General features: G+C 33.3%; 1 protein-coding gene across 1 annotated transcript; it reads right to left on the bottom strand.

The window, feature by feature from the left end:
- Positions 1 to 19,387: 19,387 nt before the first annotated feature.
- Positions 19,388 to 19,744, bottom strand: LOC148583870 (S-protein homolog 3-like). Its single transcript, XM_088510800.1, has one exon. It carries the CDS (start codon positions 19,742 to 19,744, stop codon positions 19,388 to 19,390), a length of 357 nt encoding a protein of 118 aa, XP_088366926.1.
- Positions 19,745 to 20,165: the final 421 nt, after the last annotated feature.

The following is a 20,165-nucleotide window of genomic DNA, read 5'->3' as shown; positions in this document are numbered from 1 at the left end:
TGGTGATCCACTCTAACAATCGGCGTCTCCAGATTAGGTTTAAGAGCTACCTTAAGATTAGATTAAGCACGCACGGATATTAGATCAGTTCATAGATTTCGAGTTTATTCGGAGAAGCCTTATGACCTTCACACGAATATTGTAATAATTCTTTTATAATCATGAGTCTTTTATGTAATTAAATATGAATGTTTACAACTCGCAAGAAATATATTTTGCGTAGTGAGTTCTTTTAGTGTAAATGGTCATTTGAAAGTGGAATGATGCATTGTTACAACATATTACAAGATTTGATTTTATATTATGGCATTTGATTTCAACATTAATTATAACCAATTGTTGTCCTCAAGAAGTAGTTCAATTATATGAAACAACACCTAATAAAGTAGATGTCATTAGTTCGAATCATCTTCTCCACTCTTGTGCCGACATGTCAAAATAATAATAATAATAATAATTTGCTAATTATAATTTCTTGACTTGCGAGTTGAGGAGAATGCGTTTCGGCAGGAGGATGTTGTTACCTATGTATCGGATTGAGTCTGTCTGGAGCTAACATGTTGTTACAATTAGTCATGGGTTAGCGGGTGTTGATGTTATAAATAGGTCTTAAATGTAAGATTGTTATGTATCTATCTATGATGTTGTAACCTCGTAGCTTAGGCTATGATTTTCTCAGAGCTTTATACTTTGCGATCTAAAAGCTTTATGCTCGTGATCATTCTTCAATTAATGAGACCAGAATGATTTTTCCTTTTTTTTTAAAAAAAAAAAAAAAGAACTTGATCATATAGATGAAGGTTATAAACCGAACCATATAAAATTATTACCTTTTATTTTTCTATTTAATTATCTTTTCTTTCACGATATTTGATCTAAATGGTCCTGTGAATTTCGAATTGAGATACCCTCAAATTTCCTTTAAATTTGAGATTCTCAAATTCATAAATCTCAACCGTTCATTCATCTAAGCGTCTAAAATAAGCTATATTTCAGCATTTAATAAGGAAACATCGCTTATTAAATTCTTTGAGGGTAGCTTCCTCATTAAATACTGAAACATGACTTATTTTAGACGCTTAAATGAGATAAACGGCTGAAATTTATAAATTTAAAAGGAGTATGGAATCTCTATCGGTGAATTTCTTTCCAGAATTTTGGAGATTTGAGAAATGGTTCCATGTCGGTTCACAGCAGGAGTACATGAATCTCGATAAAAAGTTGCTTGCAAAACCCTTCAAGTAGGGAAAAAGAATAATCTTCATTTCAAATCCCCTTCATTTTCTCTATTTAGTGCATTTTGAAGGATAGTGCATCAATGCAGTAGAAAGTTGGCACAAAAGATTCAGAGACAAAAGCTTGTGAAAAAAAATAATAATAATAAAATCCATAGTCGCACAGCTTGTTGCCCCATTCAGGTGAAATATCATTGAGATTTTCTCAAAGTTTCCTCAACTTTACTCTTCGTACTGTTGCTGTGGGAAAGAGAAATTTCTCTATGTAAAAAAAAAAAAAAAAAAGAAAAAAAAAAAAAGAGAGGAACCCCAAAGGGTTTGGTCTACTGGTTGAGGATTGTGATCTTAGAGAGTATTACCCTTTAGATTTTAAGTTCGAGACTTGTTAGATGCAAACTCCTTTTAGGGCCACAGTACCTTTGGTTATAAAAGACAGTTTACTCTATAAGGGTGAGTCCGAATGGCTATAAAAAAAAATAATAATAAAAAAAAATAAATAAAAAAAGGTCAAGTTATCCACTTTATCCATATTATTTTGGCCCATTATTTAGTTGGCCTCATTTTCAGCCCTTTGTTGACTTTCGTTTTAGCCCATAGCTGGCTTTCTTTTGGCTTATTGTTATTTAAGGAGCATCTCCGATCACCATCGTCGACCGTCGCCATCTCAAAAAAAAAAAAAAAAAAAAAGAGAGAGAGAGAGAGAAGAAGAAGAAGAAGAAGAAAAATCAAACTCAAGTTTCCATAATCTTCCACCTTGAATTTGAAAGGGATGCATGTCATAAGATATTACGAAATTTTATTTTATATTATGGGATTTGATTTCAACATTGATTGTAATTACATTTAAATCTGATTTGATTTTACCTCTCATACTATTTTATATTTTCTCCACCTCCCTATAAATAGGATCCTTTGAATTGTAAATTTATCAAGTGAATAAAAGCAAAATATAGCTCTTAAAACTTTATCATGTGGACGTAGGTCATATACCAAAGCAAGTAAAGTCTGTCTCTATTTTCTTTTATTTCCATTATTGCCTTTATTTTTCCATTTAATTATACTTTCTTTCATGCATCGTGTGAGTTAGTTTATAAAAGTATGCATCCATGTAAAATGTAATGGTTAAATTGCATCCTTTGACATGGTGTTTCATGTACACATAACAACTATGGGCTTACCATTATATGGGTTATATGCACTTGATCCATAGTTTACAGTTTTCAATTGCCTTCGTACCAATGGTTTATAGCATGACCGACAGCCATATTTGACTAGTGGTCACTATAGACGAAAGTCATTAGTGGTGTGGATCACCCGAGGTCAATCCTGGTCGAGCCGCTTTTTATGGATGAGATGCGGCAATGACTTTCATCTATAGTGCATTCACATGAATTATCACTTGATTATCATACATCTTATATTTATATTGCATTCACAAGACTTATAAATCTTACGGAATAATATTGCATATTATTGCATGTGGTTTAAACGGTCTTTACATACAAATTGAGTTCACAAACATAATAACATGAATTTCTTATGTATCTGTACTCACTATGAAGTAGACTTACACTTTATCTTTTTCATAGTAAAACATTTGTGTTTTATAGCTCTTGAATCTTTTAAGGATGGATGTTGGAGATCCGGACATGAGGCCAGCTTTTGATCGCCTTAGTAAGTTGATCTTTGAAGAGTTGGACTGATTCAATTCTTAAGTGGTGAAGTGTGGCATGATTTTGAAAATCCTTTGTATGATAAGTTTTTAGAGTATCTTTGAGAGTATTATCAGTTTTATCGAAACCCTTTGATAGATGAATAGTTTGAGACCGAGACTTTTGATAATTATCTCTATGTTATGCCGTTTCTTAGTTTGCATTGATATTGTTATCATTGTAGATGTAATAGTAATTATCTTGGCGTATTAGAAAAGCCTTTCGATGTAAACTCTTTGATGAAAGCTCTTTACAAATTGCAACTTTTGCTAAAATGATCAGATTGATCATAAATCAAGTGGTTTTCTATTTCTCACTCTCTCTCTTTTTAAGCAATATCCTTATTTAGGATTATGAGTTTTCAAAATTAAAATGCTATCATTAAAGTCATCTAACTTGTTATTTGCATGAACATGTGAAGAATTCCGTTCCAAAAGTCACAATCCATAAGGAAACATCATAAGGAATTATATTTCATTATGATATTATTAAATTATTGTTTTATTTAAATCGCATTCTACCCATTCATATTGAGTAAAAGTTTTTTTTTTTTTTCTTCTGTTGAATACAATAACCTTTTGATTCTGTCGAGATGCTTCTTTTACCGGGATCTTCCTTAGCTAGGTTATAAAATGAAATTATCCTTTCAACCTTTGAAATATGTTGTAACACCCCCAGCCCGTTAAGGTTGAGTTTGCCACTTTTCTTCTTTTTCAACAAAAAATTCTTGCAAAGATCTATAAGGTCTATCAGAGTACTTGATTTTAAAAGATACAATAAATGCGTAAAACATTTTTTTCAAGAGATTTTATTACAAGCGGAATTAGAAAACATTAAACTTTAGTTGCGGAATATCATATCATTACAATAACTTATATGAAAAGACTTTGAAAATTAATAATTATTCCCACCCCATTCCGGCCTCCTATTCCAGCATCCTTTCTACCTGAAAACAAGAAATAAAACTGAATGAGCCCAAAGGGGGCCCAGCAAGTAAAATCCACAACCATAAATAGTTTTACTCCTTGTTCTCAGTTTTGAAAATCATTTTCGCAAATAAATATAATTCTAGCCATAATAATATCTGTATGTACGGTTGCATCTCCCGTAACATATACATACTATTACATCTAGTAATAGATCATCGTTGTAAATCATCTTTATAAATCATCATCATAATGCATTATTATAAATAATCTCTGTAAATCATCATAGCATATCATCGTTGAAAATATAGTATCATTTTCTCATAATAAGGCCCATGTACACTATTACCCCTGTGCACGAGGGTTGCGGGTTCTTGTGACCATGGCACTGAACTGTGGCCACAGCCATGCCCGACCGTCAATTAACTCTTTCTTGGTGCACTCAACGGTCTAGTTGATGGAATACCACCTTCTGGCATAGCCTCCTTCAGTGGTTTCGCCTCCATCCGAGTATCGGTACCGAACTCTCATCTTATCTTATCTTGGGGCCAAAAATACTCTCCTCCATACATGTGCCCTCATTTCATAAACATTTATCTCATCTCTTGTACTTTTCTTTGTACTTCTTTTGATGCATCTTAGGGCAACATGTAGGAGGGTTTATCATCTTTTTTCTTTCTTATAATCATCATCATTTCTCAACTTTCTTTTCTTAAAATGGAAACTTTTCCAAATATAAACTTGTTGTGCTTAAAAAGCATTTAAAGAAATATAAACTTTCTAAATAATTCTTTTAGAAATCCTTCATGCATGCAACATATCTCCATGACAGGTAAATAAAATAATCATTTACAGTTTGATACAAGAATATATAAATAGCATGACATGAAGTAATTTTAGAAGGGGTAGTGAATTTACTTACCTCTAGACTGAAGCTAGAAGTGGTATGAAGGAATCTAGTTGCTCCAATATGACTAACACCACTAGTATATCTTTTGAAACTAATTTCTAAAGTCCGCTATCTCTTGTGTTCTTTCTTTCTTGTAGCGCTTGGCCTCGCCCTTTCTCTCTCTGTTCTGAGTAAACACTCTTAGAAAGAAGAAAGACCGAGTAAAAAGCGGAAGAAGGAAGAATATATGCAAGAGATGGGAGAGGAGATGAGTGGTGAAAATTCTGAAGGAGAAGAGCTCTATTTATAGGAGAAAATCAAACACTATTCTACCGTCAATTTACAATTATACCCTCATTTTACTATTTCACCAACCCTATACTATTTCACCAACCCTATACTATTTCACCAACCCTATACTATTCTACCTTCAATTTACAATTATACCCTCATTCTATCTTTAATTTACAATTATACCCTCATTTTACTATTTCACCAACCCTATACTATTTCACCAACCCTATACTATTCTACCTTCAATTTACAATTATACCCTCATTCTATCTTCAATTTACAATTATACCCTCATTTTACTATTTCACCAACCCTATACTATTTCATCAACCCTATACTATTTCACCAATTACCATTCTCTAATTACCACTCTCATAAATTTCCCAAGAATTAAAATCCTTAGCTACAATGGATATTAAAATAACATCATTATCAAAATAATCTATTTAAATAGCTTTGAAAATTCTGGGACACTACAATCTTCCCTCCTTATTAGAATTTCGTCCTCGAAATTAAAACCTATAATATTATCGTCCAATCTTCAAGTTGAGGGATTCAGATAATATTCCTTTCAATCCTTCATCAAAGCTTACTCTCTTTTATCATATTGAAATTCCATCTCCTTCTTCTATGAGTAAATCTTATTCACAGTCTAAAGTCTCAATTTCTGCAATCATTCATCAATTCACACTAAAATCTTACCTCAAAATCTTTTCCATTGTTTCTTTCCAACCTCAATAACAACAATCGAGTTATTCATCAACAGTCTACAATCAAGGTTTAAACATCAAATTAATAAATCATGTGATCAATAGTTCATACCTCCAATCATCATAGTCCTCATTTCAAGCCTGCAATAATTCTCTCGATCTAATTTAATCAATCTTATCAAAAAGGTATAAAAATCATCCCCGCCTATATTCTCTTTAGTATCTCAGTATTCCAAATCATGCATACGAAATTTTAATATGATGCTCTAATAATTATTAACTTCTCACCATCATAAACCTGTAAAAGTAAATAGCACCAACATTCTACAGTTTATATTTTCCAAAAACATCATTACATGAATATACCTCAGAAATGACATCATAATTCGATTCATTCTAAATACACAACCGTTTCTATTTTCTCATCCCAACTTTTGTGTTGATGCTACAATATCAGCGAAAATCTTTCAGTACTACATCTTTACTTGATAAATCATAACTCAACAATAGAAACTCGTAATTATGATTTCAACTCAAACGAAATACACGATTACATCAAATGTAAGATTCTCATCCATTCTTGACTAATACATATTGTGTTTGCTGCGTTCTAGAGATGAAATTGATAAGCAAGCAAAGTAGGATATGGGTAAGTTTCCAAGCTGGATGTTCCAAAGTACACATGCTAAAATCTTTCTCTCTTGGGTCTTGCAAGGTCAAGAAGAGAAAGAGAGAAAGATAGTCCTGTTGCTTTCTAGAAATGAAGATTTGAAAAGTATTTCAGGACATGATTTGCATGTGAGCTCTTTCCGAGACTATCAAAATACCCACATCGGAAGCTCTCTCTCTTCTGTCATGTATGGATACTTGAAGAGAAGAGAGATATTTAGCCTGAGAAGCATGATCAAGGATAATCTTGCTTCCGCAGGACATGATCAACGATAATCTTGCTTCAATGGTTTACTACTGAGAGTATAAGGTGTTGGGTTTGTGAATCAAATCGTGATGCTTGCATTTTTCTCTCTTTTGAGGATATGCTCAACTGGAAGAAAAGTCGAGCTTTCATTGTATGGAAGGCTATTAACAGAAGATTTCAGGCGAAGGAGTATGATCAGAAGGCATGTGTTGCAATGGAGAAAGAGGTGTGAATTTATAGGAAGGGTTTCTGGATAATGAACGAGCGCGTGGTGCGCGTTGGCATGACAATTCATTCAGTTGCCCGCGCATGGTATTTGAAGTCGTTGATTGAACAGTGGGTTTGAAAAATGAGCTCAGTCAAATTTATGACAGGAGACAAGATCCTACTTCCACGGGATCTTTTGACAAAATTTCCATCGCGGCCCGAGGTCGCCTAACGCTTTGTTGTTTACTGTTTATTTCACCTGAAGTGAAAAATTCCTTTAAAGCCACTCGTCTGCTGCTTCCAGAAACTTCACAAAAATTTCTTCAGTTCCTAACGCTTAGTCTCTTCTCAGTACTTCATCTCTCCCAATTTCTTCGTATTCTCAACTATTTTTCCTTACTCTCCTAAATATGGGAGCATCATCATCATCCGTTAACAACCTCGATTTGAATGTTGCTCCTGCAGCACAACCCATTGTTATGCCTGACGTGCAACCGGATGTGCCTGTTGTTCCCCCTGAAGTGTCTGCTATTCATCCCGTCGTACCTGTTACACACCCTAATGAACCTGCTGCATATCCTAACGTATGGCAGCCAACTTTTGTCTTTGACAATCGTCCTATCACTATTCACGATTCTGTCATGCTCCATGATTCTACTGCTGTAGCAGTGGCCAAAGGTTTCATAATTCCACGGGATCAAACGTTCTTAGCTGATAGGTAGGATACTGATGCTATTAATAACTCATTGGCATTCAGTATCCAAGGTGCTGCTTCAGTTTCTGACATGGCACAACGTTTGAGTGCCAGAAATGTTGAGCTGAAAGTCTCAAGAAACCAAATCGGGGTCTTACAGCGAATGCTCAAATACTACAAACGAAAACACGTGGATTTGAAGCAGGAGAATACTCAGCTGAAAAAGATGGTGTTATCTTACGCAGAATACTTGGGACCAAAGATGCTAGAAATGGAGAAGAATACCGAACGTCTCCAGCGACAGCACGAAAAACTCCGGGTCGATGTTCAGGGGTGTTGCAAGTCTCTCCGCACACGCTCTAGTCAGGTACCTCATTAGAAATAAATATTCTCTTTGATAATTCAATTATATAAATATACGATTATGCTCATACTAGGTTTTCTCTGTGCAGAAATAATCTTCCTGGAGCAGCTCTGAGGAATCATCTGCTCATCATTACCACGTATCTCTTTATGCAACAAATTCCCTTCTCTTTTTTTTTTTTTATTTTTTTTATTTTTTTTTTTTTTATGGACACTGGTATGTAATATTATAAGGAGCTTGTTCTCCAAACATTTCTTTTCGTAATCATTCAGTGCTCATTCAATATTCATTATGAAATCATTCTGTCATTGTAATAACTTCCTTTAAACAAACAATCTGTTTAAAAAGTTAATCACTCAATAAAACATCTAAGTATGCACCATCACATGTTATCAACCTCTAAAATACTTTAATATCATTGAACATATATCTTATAAGAGAAATTTAGATCATGTCACTATATTATATCACTGTATCATATTGTCTTTCAACTCTTACCTTTATGCTTCAATTTACCTCAAGAATAATAATCCATTATCTTTACTTAGTAAAAGAAAATTATATCAAAAGCTTTGGCATGTAACTAAAATTTCTCATAATTTCATATCCACTAATGCCTCAAAATTTAAATATTATCCACAACCTAGGAGCATCAATTCATCCTCAAAACTTTAAGCATCACTTCAATATAATTTACCTCAATTACAGAAAACCTAGCACCTCAAATTCTAAGAATCACCTCAAAGATTTCATGAATTGTACCTCAAAGTCATCACAATCATTTGAAAATATCAAAATCCTTAAACCACAACTTTATATATCAAAATCTCTTATAGATTCTAGGGTATACCTCATTTGCATTTATCCCTGCGATACTTAGGCATTCACTTCATGCCACTACGTAATCCTTATTCATCAATCCATATATTATAACATCAATCATAGTATCATTATTGTCATCGACCAAACCTTAGCCATTACCAAAAACTCATATAAACTCTTATATCATTAATTCAGTTCAAGAATCATTTCACAACCGACATCCATAAGACCATTCATTACCAAATCACTTACACAATTTGTCTCACAACCTAAATCCATAAAACCATTTTGTCACCAAGTTAATTTCACAAATTAGCTCGCAACCTAAATCTATAAAATCATCATACGATTTTGAAATCATGATCAATAATCTTTTCTAAATCCTCGAGACACCTTAAAATATACCATTATCAATCGATACTCTAGAAAACTGCCGCAAATCCAAATAGGCAGATACTATAGATCACAACCTATCTATAAAATAAAAATTCATCTCCGTCATTAACATGATCACAATAATAAAATCCTCCAAATTAATCACACTAGGATGATTTTTTTTTTTTTTTTTTTTTTTTTTTTTAACAAAAAATTAACCATTAGAAAAATGCTCATGCATCATTTATTAGAGACCACACAACAATGCACACTCTACTTGGCCGGAATGTGGCTTCTCATTAACCCCCCAATTTTTTTTTTTTTTTTGAAAAGTCTGCCAGAACCTTATAACCTTTGCTCTGATACCAAAATTGTAACACCCCCAGCCCGTTAAGGCTGAGTTTGCCACTTTTCTTCTTTTTCAACAAAAAATTCTTGCAAAGATCTATAAGGTCTATCAGAGTACTTGATTTTAAAAGATACAATAAATGCGTAAAACATTTTTTTCAAGAGATTTTATTATAAGCGGAATTAGAAAACATTAAACTTTAGTTGCGGAATATCATATCATTACAATAACTTATATGAAAAGACTTTGAAAATTAATAATTATTCCCACCCCATTCCGGCCTCCTATTCCAGCATCCTTTCTACCTGAAAACAAGAAATAAAACTGAATGAGCCCAAAGGGGGCCCAGCAAGTAAAATCCACAACCATAAATAGTTTTACTCCTTGTTCTCAGTTTTGAAAATCATTTTCGCAAATAAATATAATTCTAGCCATAATAATATCTGTATGTACGGTTGCATCTCCCGTAACATATACATACTATTACATCTAGTAATAGATCATCGTTGTAAATCATCTTTATAAATCATCATCATAATGCATTATTATAAATAATCTCTGTAAATCATCATAGCATATCATCGTTGAAAATATAGTATCATTTTCTCATAATAAGGCCCATGTACACTATTATCCCTGTGCACGAGGGTTGCGGGTCCTTGTGACCATGGCACTGAACTGTGGCCACAGCCATGCCCGACCGTCAATTAACTCTTTCTTGGTGCACTCAACGGTCTAGTTGATGGAATACCACCTTCTGGCATAGCCTCCTTCAGTGGTTTCGCCTCCATCCGAGTATCGGTACCAAACTCTCATCTTATCTTATCTTGGGGCCAAAAATACTCTCCTCCATACATGTGCCCTCATTTCATAAACATTTATCTCATCTCTTGTACTTTTCTTTGTACTTCTTTTGATGCATCTTAGGGCAACATGTAGGAGGGTTTATCATCTTTTTTCTTTCTTATAATCATCATCATTTCTCAACTTTCTTTTCTTAAAATGGAAACTTTTCCAAATATAAACTTGTTGTGCTTAAAAAGCATTTAAAGAAATATAAACTTTCTAAATAATTCTTTTAGAAATCCTTCATGCATGCAACATATCTCCATGACAGGTAAATAAAATAATCATTTACAGTTTGATACAAGAATATATAAATAGCATGACATGAAGTAATTTTAGAAGGGGTAGTGAATTTACTTACCTCTAGACTGAAGCTAGAAGTGGTATGAAGGAATCTAGTTGCTCCAATATGACTAACACCACTAGTATATCTTTTGAAACTAATTTCTAAAGTCCGCTATCTCTTGTGTTCTTTCTTTCTTGTAGCGCTTGGCCTCGCCCTTTCTCTCTCTGTTCTGAGTAAACACTCTTAGAAAGAAGAAAGACCGAGTAAAAAGCGGAAGAAGGAAGAATATATGCAAGAGATGGGAGAGGAGATGAGTGGTGAAAATTCTGAAGGAGAAGAGCTCTATTTATAGGAGAAAATCAAACACTATTCTACCGTCAATTTACAATTATACCCTCATTTTACTATTTCACCAACCCTATACTATTTCACCAACCCTATACTATTTCACCAACCCTATACTATTCTACCTTCAATTTACAATTATACCCTCATTCTATCTTTAATTTACAATTATACCCTCATTTTACTATTTCACCAACCCTATACTATTTCACCAACCCTATACTATTCTACCTTCAATTTACAATTATACCCTCATTCTATCTTCAATTTACAATTATACCCTCATTTTACTATTTTACCAACCCTATACTATTTCATCAACCCTATACTATTTCACCAATTACCATTCTCTAATTACCACTCTCATAAATTTCCCAAGAATTAAAATCCTTAGCTACAATGGATATTAAAATAACATCATTATCAAAATAATCTATTTAAATAGCTTTGAAAATTCTGGGACACTACATATGTGCTTTGATTTAATGTATTTTGGCCCTTCAATAGGCTCTTCACATTTTAATTAACCCAAAAGTCACAACTATTAGAAATACTTATCTGAGCCAAATTATTTTAAGAATAAATTAATTTTGTTGAATATATATAAGGGCTAAGCCCTAATCATCGCTTTGATTATACATCAAAATAAAAAGTTGCTAAAGTGGAACAAAATCCATGGCTTACAAATGTAATAAAAAATTTGTTGTAGTGTTGATGGAATCGCTTATCCTACCTTTCCTAACCGTGCAAGCTAATGACCATGCCAATATCTCTTTCTATACATCTTCACCTCCCATCCAATTTTCGTATTTCTCTGAACTTGATAAAGTTCAACACAACGTTCTTGCACCTATCTCTTTTTCTCCCTCTCCATTGCCCATCCTCTATACTCACTCCTTTGAACTTGATGAAGTTCAAGAAACAATACACACATGCCTTGAAAATAAAATTAAAATTTGTGACGAAACATTTAAACATAAACCCATTGCATTGAAAGCTTGTATATGGTTTTCTCATGTTGATTGCTTGAATGAATATCACCCAAAATTTACTATCCAATCTACGCGATGCTTATTTGATTGCTTAGAGCATTCAAGTGATATAGGGCCCTGCTTCAAAGAATGTTATGAAAAGCATTTCTAGAAGAGCTCAGATGCATTTATGCGAGGAATCCCTGGCGTAAGGTTTGGTAAAGATTTCTTAACTACTTTCTCTACTACTTACTCTATCTTTAGCACTTAGGAATTAAAATGTAACTTTAAATACTAAGAAATAAAGATATGCATAAAATACACACCAAGGCTATGCCCAAAACGGTTGATCGAGTTTGACGCGATTTGACTTTATTAATTTGATGAGTTGCATTTAATGTGAGCAAGATGTCTTGATCGCCTCTATATATCCATAACTACTGATTTTAGTATCACTGGAATGAGCAAGTATAGATATACATACTTAGCTACAGTAAGTAAATACTGAGATTCCGAGAATATTTTAGAGATAACAAAAGTGTTTGTGTTATAATAGAAGTTGATAAACTAGGCTTTGTGGTGATATTACGATAAAAGTGTAAGTTTGGGCTTGCATGGCAATTGGAAAAGATGCATAATATGTTATTATGCTGCCCAAATTTAGTTAGAATAAAAATATTTTGAAAAAAATGAAGATTTTTGTAAAAACTAGGGTTTTGGTTCAAGCTAGGGTTCTGAAGTTTGGAGTTTTAAATGTTTTTATCGGATGATTTTAAGTTGCATAACATGAGCCAATAGCCCATCACCGAGCCAAGGAAGGATGCTGAAAACATTTAGCCAAAAGCACAACACATCAAACTCTTTGCAGAACATGTAGCAAGGTGTTCAACAAAATACTCTGGCAAAATGTTTCTTACACCTAAGACTAAGACTGAAGAGAGTACTTAGCATTTTCCATGACCCACAATCCACAAACCCAAAACCACAATGGAAATATCCGGTATCTAGCAGGCCCCGCATACATGAAAGCCGAACGAACTTGAATTAATTTAATCGGGTCTCAGAAACAGTTTTTGTAACCCAACCTCCACTGGGTGGGTTCCAAAAAACCCATATACCGGACCCGTGCCCACCCCTACGGCCCTACCCTTGGTAGCGAGTGAATATTAATTACCATAACTAGGCTAGAACTATTTTCATTATTAATGCCACCTAGGTATCTCATACCAAACAATAATAGTTTGTCATTCTTCCCTTAGCTTCTAAGTTATGATGACAAGAATTCCGTAGAAAGGATATTATCTTAACTTAGTCAAGTGTATAAAGGGGCGGAACTATAATTTTAAAAAACCATGTTTATTAAAAAATATTTATAATTCTTTTAAAATTTTTTTTTTTTTTGATGACCACTTTATGGCTTTGGGGGGGGGGGGGGGGGGGGGGGGGGGGGGGTGCGGCCAAGCCCCCCAAGCCTTAAGTTGGCTCCGCCCGTGAGTGTATGCCATTGTTTAGATTCAATGTGATCCTTGAGTAACTCCACAACATCGTGGTTAGTGTAACGCCCAAGAAATTCAACCCCTTGAATTAATTGTAAAATATGATGATAATAATGATGAAATATTATCATTAATTGCCAAAAGTACGTTTTGACCATTTTTAATCTTTTTGGACCCTTAAAAACGCTTTTAATTTTTTTACCAAACGAGTACCTTTTTCTTCAAACGGGCTTTTTGAGTGTTAAAAGCACTTTTATGATCCTCAAACGCAATCTCAAACAGACTCTAAGACATGATACTGGATTTAATAAGTATATATATTATTTACTGTGTTATTTTATAAATGTGAATTGTAAGTATAATGCCTTACTGAGAATGATATTATTTATAAATATGTATAAGTAAGTATAGCGACTTACTGAGATGAGACACTATGTTTAGATAATGTTTCTTATGTTGTTAATGAACTTTATGATCAAAGATAAATTTTTGGAAAAATTTCACAAAAGCCCTCTGAACTTTCACACTTTTTTAGAAGACCCCCCCCCCCCCCCCCCCAAAGTTAAAGAAAAAAAAAAAAAGGGGGAAATTTCAGAAAGCCCCCCTGAACTTCCAGCCAATTTGAAAAAAACCCCCTAAATTTTCAAAACTCTCATTTAGGCCCCCTGAGCTTTGGTTTTCTCTCACTTTGGACCATTTTAACATTAAACTACGTCGTTTTGTATCCTAAAATTAAACACCTACCCAGCCCAAAAACGACGTAGTTTAATGTTAAAAGGGTCCAAAGTAAGAGAAAATTAAAGTTCAGGAGGCCTAAATGAGAGTTTTGAAAATTCAGAGGGGTTTTTCAAATTGGCTGGAAGTTCAGGGGGGCTTTCTGAAGTTTCCCCAAAATTAAAAAATGTCAACCCCCCATTAGGGTTTGGTGTTAAACAGATGTTAAAAGGAATAAAATGACCTTTATACCCCTGAAACTTTTATAAAATTCTAAATTTATCCTTAATTTCAAATTAATTAATTTTTTTTTTTTTTTTTAAAGTGACTCACGCTAGGTCATAGGTGACCCACAACGAGTCTGGTCGTGACCTAGCCGTGGGTTAGCAGACCCACGATTCGGTCTGGCTGCAACTTAGTAGGTAAACAAAACCCAAACGGATCTAGCCGCAACCCAGCCATGGGTCAACAGACCCACACAGGTTTAGCCGTGATATAGTTGTGGGTCAGCAGACCCATGCGGGTTTGACCGCGACCCAACTGTGGATTAATAGACCTACGGAGATCTAGCTGTGACCTAGTCATGTGACCCAATTATTATTATTTTTTTTAAAAAAAAAAACGAAAATTCATGGGTATTGTTGTATTTTTCTTAGCTTCCGTTAAGAGTTAGCGCTTAAAAGAAACAGAGTGGGGTAGATTGCATCAAATTAGAAGTACAATTGGTGAAATTGAAAGTTTTTGAACTTTGGAGAAGTCTTCTCAAAACGTGTTGAAGTTCAGATGGGCTTTTGTGAAGTTTCCCCTAATTTTTTTTTTTAAGAACAAAAAGCACAATATTGCTTATTGTCTTATCTTTATTATTGCTCAAAAATAAATAATAGGGGAAAATGCAATTTACCCCCCTGAAGTTTTAGGGGTTTTTCAATTTTAACCCCAAAGTTCAAAAATTGACAATCTACCCCCCTGAAGTTTCAAAAATTGGCAATTTAAACCTTCCGTTTAATTTTTCCGTTAAATTGGACGGAAATTTTTTTAAAAAAGTCTGAGGGTAGTGATGTAATTTCACAGATTTCCGTCCATTTAGACGGAAAAATTAAACGGAGGGTTTAAATTGCCAATTTTTGAAACTTCAGGGGGGTAGATTGCCAATTTTTAAACTTTGGGATTAAAATTAAAAAACTCCTGAAACTTCAGGGGGGTAAACTGCATTTTCCCCTAAATAATAAAAGAAATTAATTGATTTGGGGTTCTAGTCCCTTGACTGGTGATTGGAGTCCAAGTGCTGAAAGATAATAAAAAAAGTAGGTTATAGTTTCCAGACTGGTGGTTGAAGTTCTTAGTGCTGAAATATTATAATAGGTGGGTGAAATCTCCGCTCTAGTGGTTTGAGTCCGCAGTACTGCTAGTAAAGTGAGAACGTGGGGTTGGGGTCCCTTATCAGCCAGGGATTGGATTCCCCTAAAGTAATGCATTGTGTGAATAATATGGAAATTATATAACTATTTATATGATATATGGAAGATAATGCAATCAAATTGTCCTTTCCGTGTTTAACTTCTTTTTTTGTAAGAAAACCTAACATAGTTGTTACTATAAACATACGTCATGAATCCCTTTTATAAATTCATTAATTCTTATACGTGTTCATACTTTGGACTCACTTATCCACCTATGTAAATGTGGTAGCCCCCACAAAATTACAGGTATCACCACCCATATATCTCCACGTGTTATTCTGGTTGAGGCTAACGTGTGCCTCCTTTTTGCAATAAACTACCACGCTCAGTCTATTCCCTTTTGCTTTATACTGATCTATCTTGAGTTGTATAACTACTTTTACTTATATTTGCTAATGTGCCGCCTGTGGCACCTATGTTATTTGATGAACTAGTGTGTATTTAAAATGTAAGAACATAATGTTTATATTTACTTAATTGAAATCTATTCAGCATATTTGAAGTGTTATGTGAGGGTTTCCCTTTAAAAGAACAAAAATATTCTTTGATATAGTAGTGTTAGGTGCAAAATAAATATTTTTACTATGCCCTTATTGTACAAGAGCTGGCGTCATAGTTAGGACGGTAACTTGGTTCATTTACGCTCATCACAAGCTCGAGCTTAACTTCAGCCCGTGAAGAGTTTCCAAAGTCGAGCTCAGTTCAGCTCACCAAGGAAAAATCCTTATGTAAACTCAAGCTATTAGGTGAGCAAGTTTATTATTAAACACTTAGTTCGAGTAAGTTTTTTTCAATTTTAAAACTAACTTTTAAAACCAATAATGATTCTCGATTAAAAGAGGAATAAGTTGTGATCAAGGTGTGCCTTTATACCTTTGTTCTACAAACTGCACCTCAACTGTTGATAATGGTCCTCTGGGCTCAATAGCATACTAAGTGGAAGAAAATCATTGAAAATTATACACATGTTCATCAACCAATTAAAATGAGACTTGATTTCTTTTTTTTCTTTTTTTCTTTCAAGAGAAAGCTCTCGAATATTTAACTAAATAGATAAATTGTTTATTGGAAAAAATATAAAAATGCCCTCCAAACTACAAGTCATTTGCAATATAGCCCTCAAGGTTCAAAAGGTACTCGAATATTTAACTAAATAGATAATTTTTTTTTTTTTTTACAATTATTTGTTAAAAGAATATGAGTATTATAGGAATATAAAAAAATAAGTGACATTTTTGACACAATTTGGTAGTTTGGGGGCTACTTTAGTAATTTTTGAACATTTTGAAGTTATATTGCAAATAACTAATATTTTGTGGGCTTTTTTATATTTTTCCCTTGTTCATTTATTTATTTATTTCTAGGGTACGGTTAATATCATACTCCTACGGTGGGTTTTTGAGCGAGTTGTAATATGTTAATTCAATCTGGATTGACAGAGAAAGTGATAAAATGAAAAGGCAGCCCAGTTTTTTTTGGCCCATTTAGTTTTAAACCCTAACAAAAGCATAAAAAACATTTCAGGAACTTATGGCCCAACCCAATCAGCTATTAAAAAAAATTGCTTACCCCAATAACACAACTCCCACCACGACACAAAATTCTGACTACCAGCCTGTGATGGCGGAATTTGGCTCGGGGTAGGTAACAAAATTCTTGTTAATGACCCCCTCAGGTTGGTAATCGAAACGAGTAATGATATAAAGAGGACTAGAGTCCTCTTTGAGTAATTTAAAATGTGATGTGACTTTTAAAATCATTAATATATCAAAATTCAATAATAATCATCTTAAATTCAATGGTGATTTTAAAAGACACGTAAGGCCTCCTTATATCATTACACAGTCGAAATAGCCTATTTCTGAGCCATAAGGTCGGGTTGGTACCCACCTTTTTTTTTCAATAAAAAAGACAATTTATTTGTTTGAGAAAATTAAGAAAAAAATAGATGAAAATTTTAAATCCAAAAATTTTGGTAAACACGAGCATTAAAGCATAGTTTTTCAATCCAAACACGTCATACAATAGAGGTGGAACTAGAACTTTTAGTTTGGTGAGCGAAACTTTAAAAAAAAATTAAAAAAAAAAAAAATTGAGGGGAAAAAATTAATTTTTAGAGGTATATTTTATAAAAATATATACTTTTTTAAGAAATTTTTAAATTTTTTTGGGAACCACCTTACCCCAAGCCATAAGGTGGTTTCACTATGCATACAATAGTTTTTTTTTTTTTTTTTACTTCTATTTTTCTTTATACAATTAAAATATTATTATTATTTTTTATAAAATACAAGTTCTTTATTTATTCTCATTTTTATTTTTAGAAAATTTTAATATAGTCCCCAATAAAAAGCGAAGAGAGGAAAGAGAAATATTATGTGTTAAATAATAAATAAAAAAGCTATAGAAAATTAAAGTACTACCCAATGCATTGAATAGCACTGCAACATAATATTTCGATGCATTTGATTTTTATTTTTTTTATTTTTTTCAACTTTTCTGAGATTTTTGTTCTTCCATATTTCCAGGAACAAATAGGCATTAAAAAATCTGACCAATTTAAAAATTAGAGTTAAAAAATTAAAAAATTAAAAAAAAAATGCTGGAATTGATGTGGATCATGAGTCAAGTGGGTTGAACATGGATCAGGATCTCCAGCAGTAGCTGAAGAATTTTTCACAAAGTTTTTTTGTCAATCTAGACCGTCTAATTTCATCCAACCATCTAAAACTCGCCACGTGTCCCACTGAATATAAAATAATAAAATATTATTTAATTTTAAAAAAATTAATGTAAAATAAAAAAAATAATAATTAAAAAAATATGGGGTGGCTGGTAGGGTTGGAAATTTTGTCACGACCCACAAACCCGACATGAAAAAATAAGTATTGGGTTTGACCTTATCGGGTTTGGGTCTTACTTAGTCCCGATTAAGACCTGGTTCCTGTTCGTGTCTGGCGGGTCAACCTGCCAGACCAGTTTTTTTTTTTTTTAATAAAAAAATCCTAAACTAAACTAACCCTAAGGTCCTTTTCCAAGGAAGGAAGATCCTTCTGTCAGTGGCATCTATCAGTGTTTTTTTTTTTCATAAGCATAAAACTTCGGTTAAAAATTATATGATAATTAAATGTGTATGGGATATATTTTAAAAATAAATTTTAATTTATTAAATTAAATTGAAGAAATTTTCCTCAACACAGTTCAAAAAAAAAAAAAAAATTATGTGAGAGATGGATGATAATACCACTAGGACCCTTTTTTTTTTTTTTTTTTTGTCCTTGAATGGGATACATAATCCGTCAATTTATTTCATTCACCTAGTTGTTATTCACTTAAGCAATGAAGTGGTTCCGATGACACTCAGGTGAAGAAAGAAGTCAGCCATATGTAATTCTCGATCTGTATGGTTACTTTCATTGTTGTAGCGTACAGTTAAAGATTAGTAGTTGTTCTCCTGCCCACTCTTATTCTGTTGTAAGTGACATTTGGTTTAATTATGGGCTTTGTGTGGGCTTTCCACACAAATCCAAACAATAAAAAGAAAAATATCTATAAGAGAAATCTGAATGATTTCCAAACAGTCTCCACATATATATATATATATATATATATATATATATATATATATATATGGCAAACTACAACATTAGTTAGAATATTGATAGATTGATGTAGTATGATTTACACCCGTGCCAGCCGGAGCTCTTGCAATCAATCAGATCCATTTAAAGCACACATCATAATTCTTGGATGTATAGTTATATTCACAAGGACCATCACTCAAAATATGCCAAACGCAAGCCCTGCAAATGTGATGATCCCTGTACGTCATCGTTGTAGATCTGAAACGAGAAAGGTTTAACAGTATCCCACGAAAATTGACACGTGAATAGTGTCGCCCCAAATACATTTGGTCTAAATGAGAAGCTGTAGTTGGCACCTGTGCTGATATTGTGTTGACCAAGATTGTCATCCCCTGACTTACAGGCAGCATGAAGTTGTGTGCTGTTTCCTAGTGCATTATTTATTGTCACTCTTACTCGCTTGCGTTGGAGAAATGAATCTATCGATGTTGCTGCAACATTATCAAACGTCCCACACATGGACAAATATATCATCAACACCATCGTCATCATCGCTACCAACGTTACATTTGTGCTGGAATATGATGTTACCATGTTGATTGTTTAATGTCTAATATACCAGGAATCTCAATGAGATATATGACTTTCAAATCGTTCACACATGGTGCTGGTGAAAATTATAGGGTAAAGATAGATAAGGTTAAAAAAAAAAAAAAAAAAAAAAAAACACAAAAACAAACAAATTAAGAATTTGAAGTATATATTCTATTCCAAGGAAATGTGAACGAGTCCACCTAGTGAATACCTAATTTACTTATCGATAAAAGTGGAGTTCAGTTAGATTAGATTTATGTTTCCTAATTTAATACATATTTCTTCTGATAACTTTAGCTAACCCTTAGGCTTTTTTTTTTTTAAAAAAAAGTAAATATATTATAAGTCCCTGTATCAACTCCCAAAACTAAAAACT

This window comes from Corylus avellana, chromosome 9 (assembly GCF_965113065.1).
Source record: "Corylus avellana chromosome 9, dhCorAvel1.hap1.2, whole genome shotgun sequence".
NCBI classification, from domain to species: domain Eukaryota; kingdom Viridiplantae; phylum Streptophyta; class Magnoliopsida; order Fagales; family Betulaceae; genus Corylus; species Corylus avellana.
The sequence above is the reverse complement of the archived record's forward strand: the minus strand, read 5'-3'. Positions and strand labels throughout refer to the sequence as shown.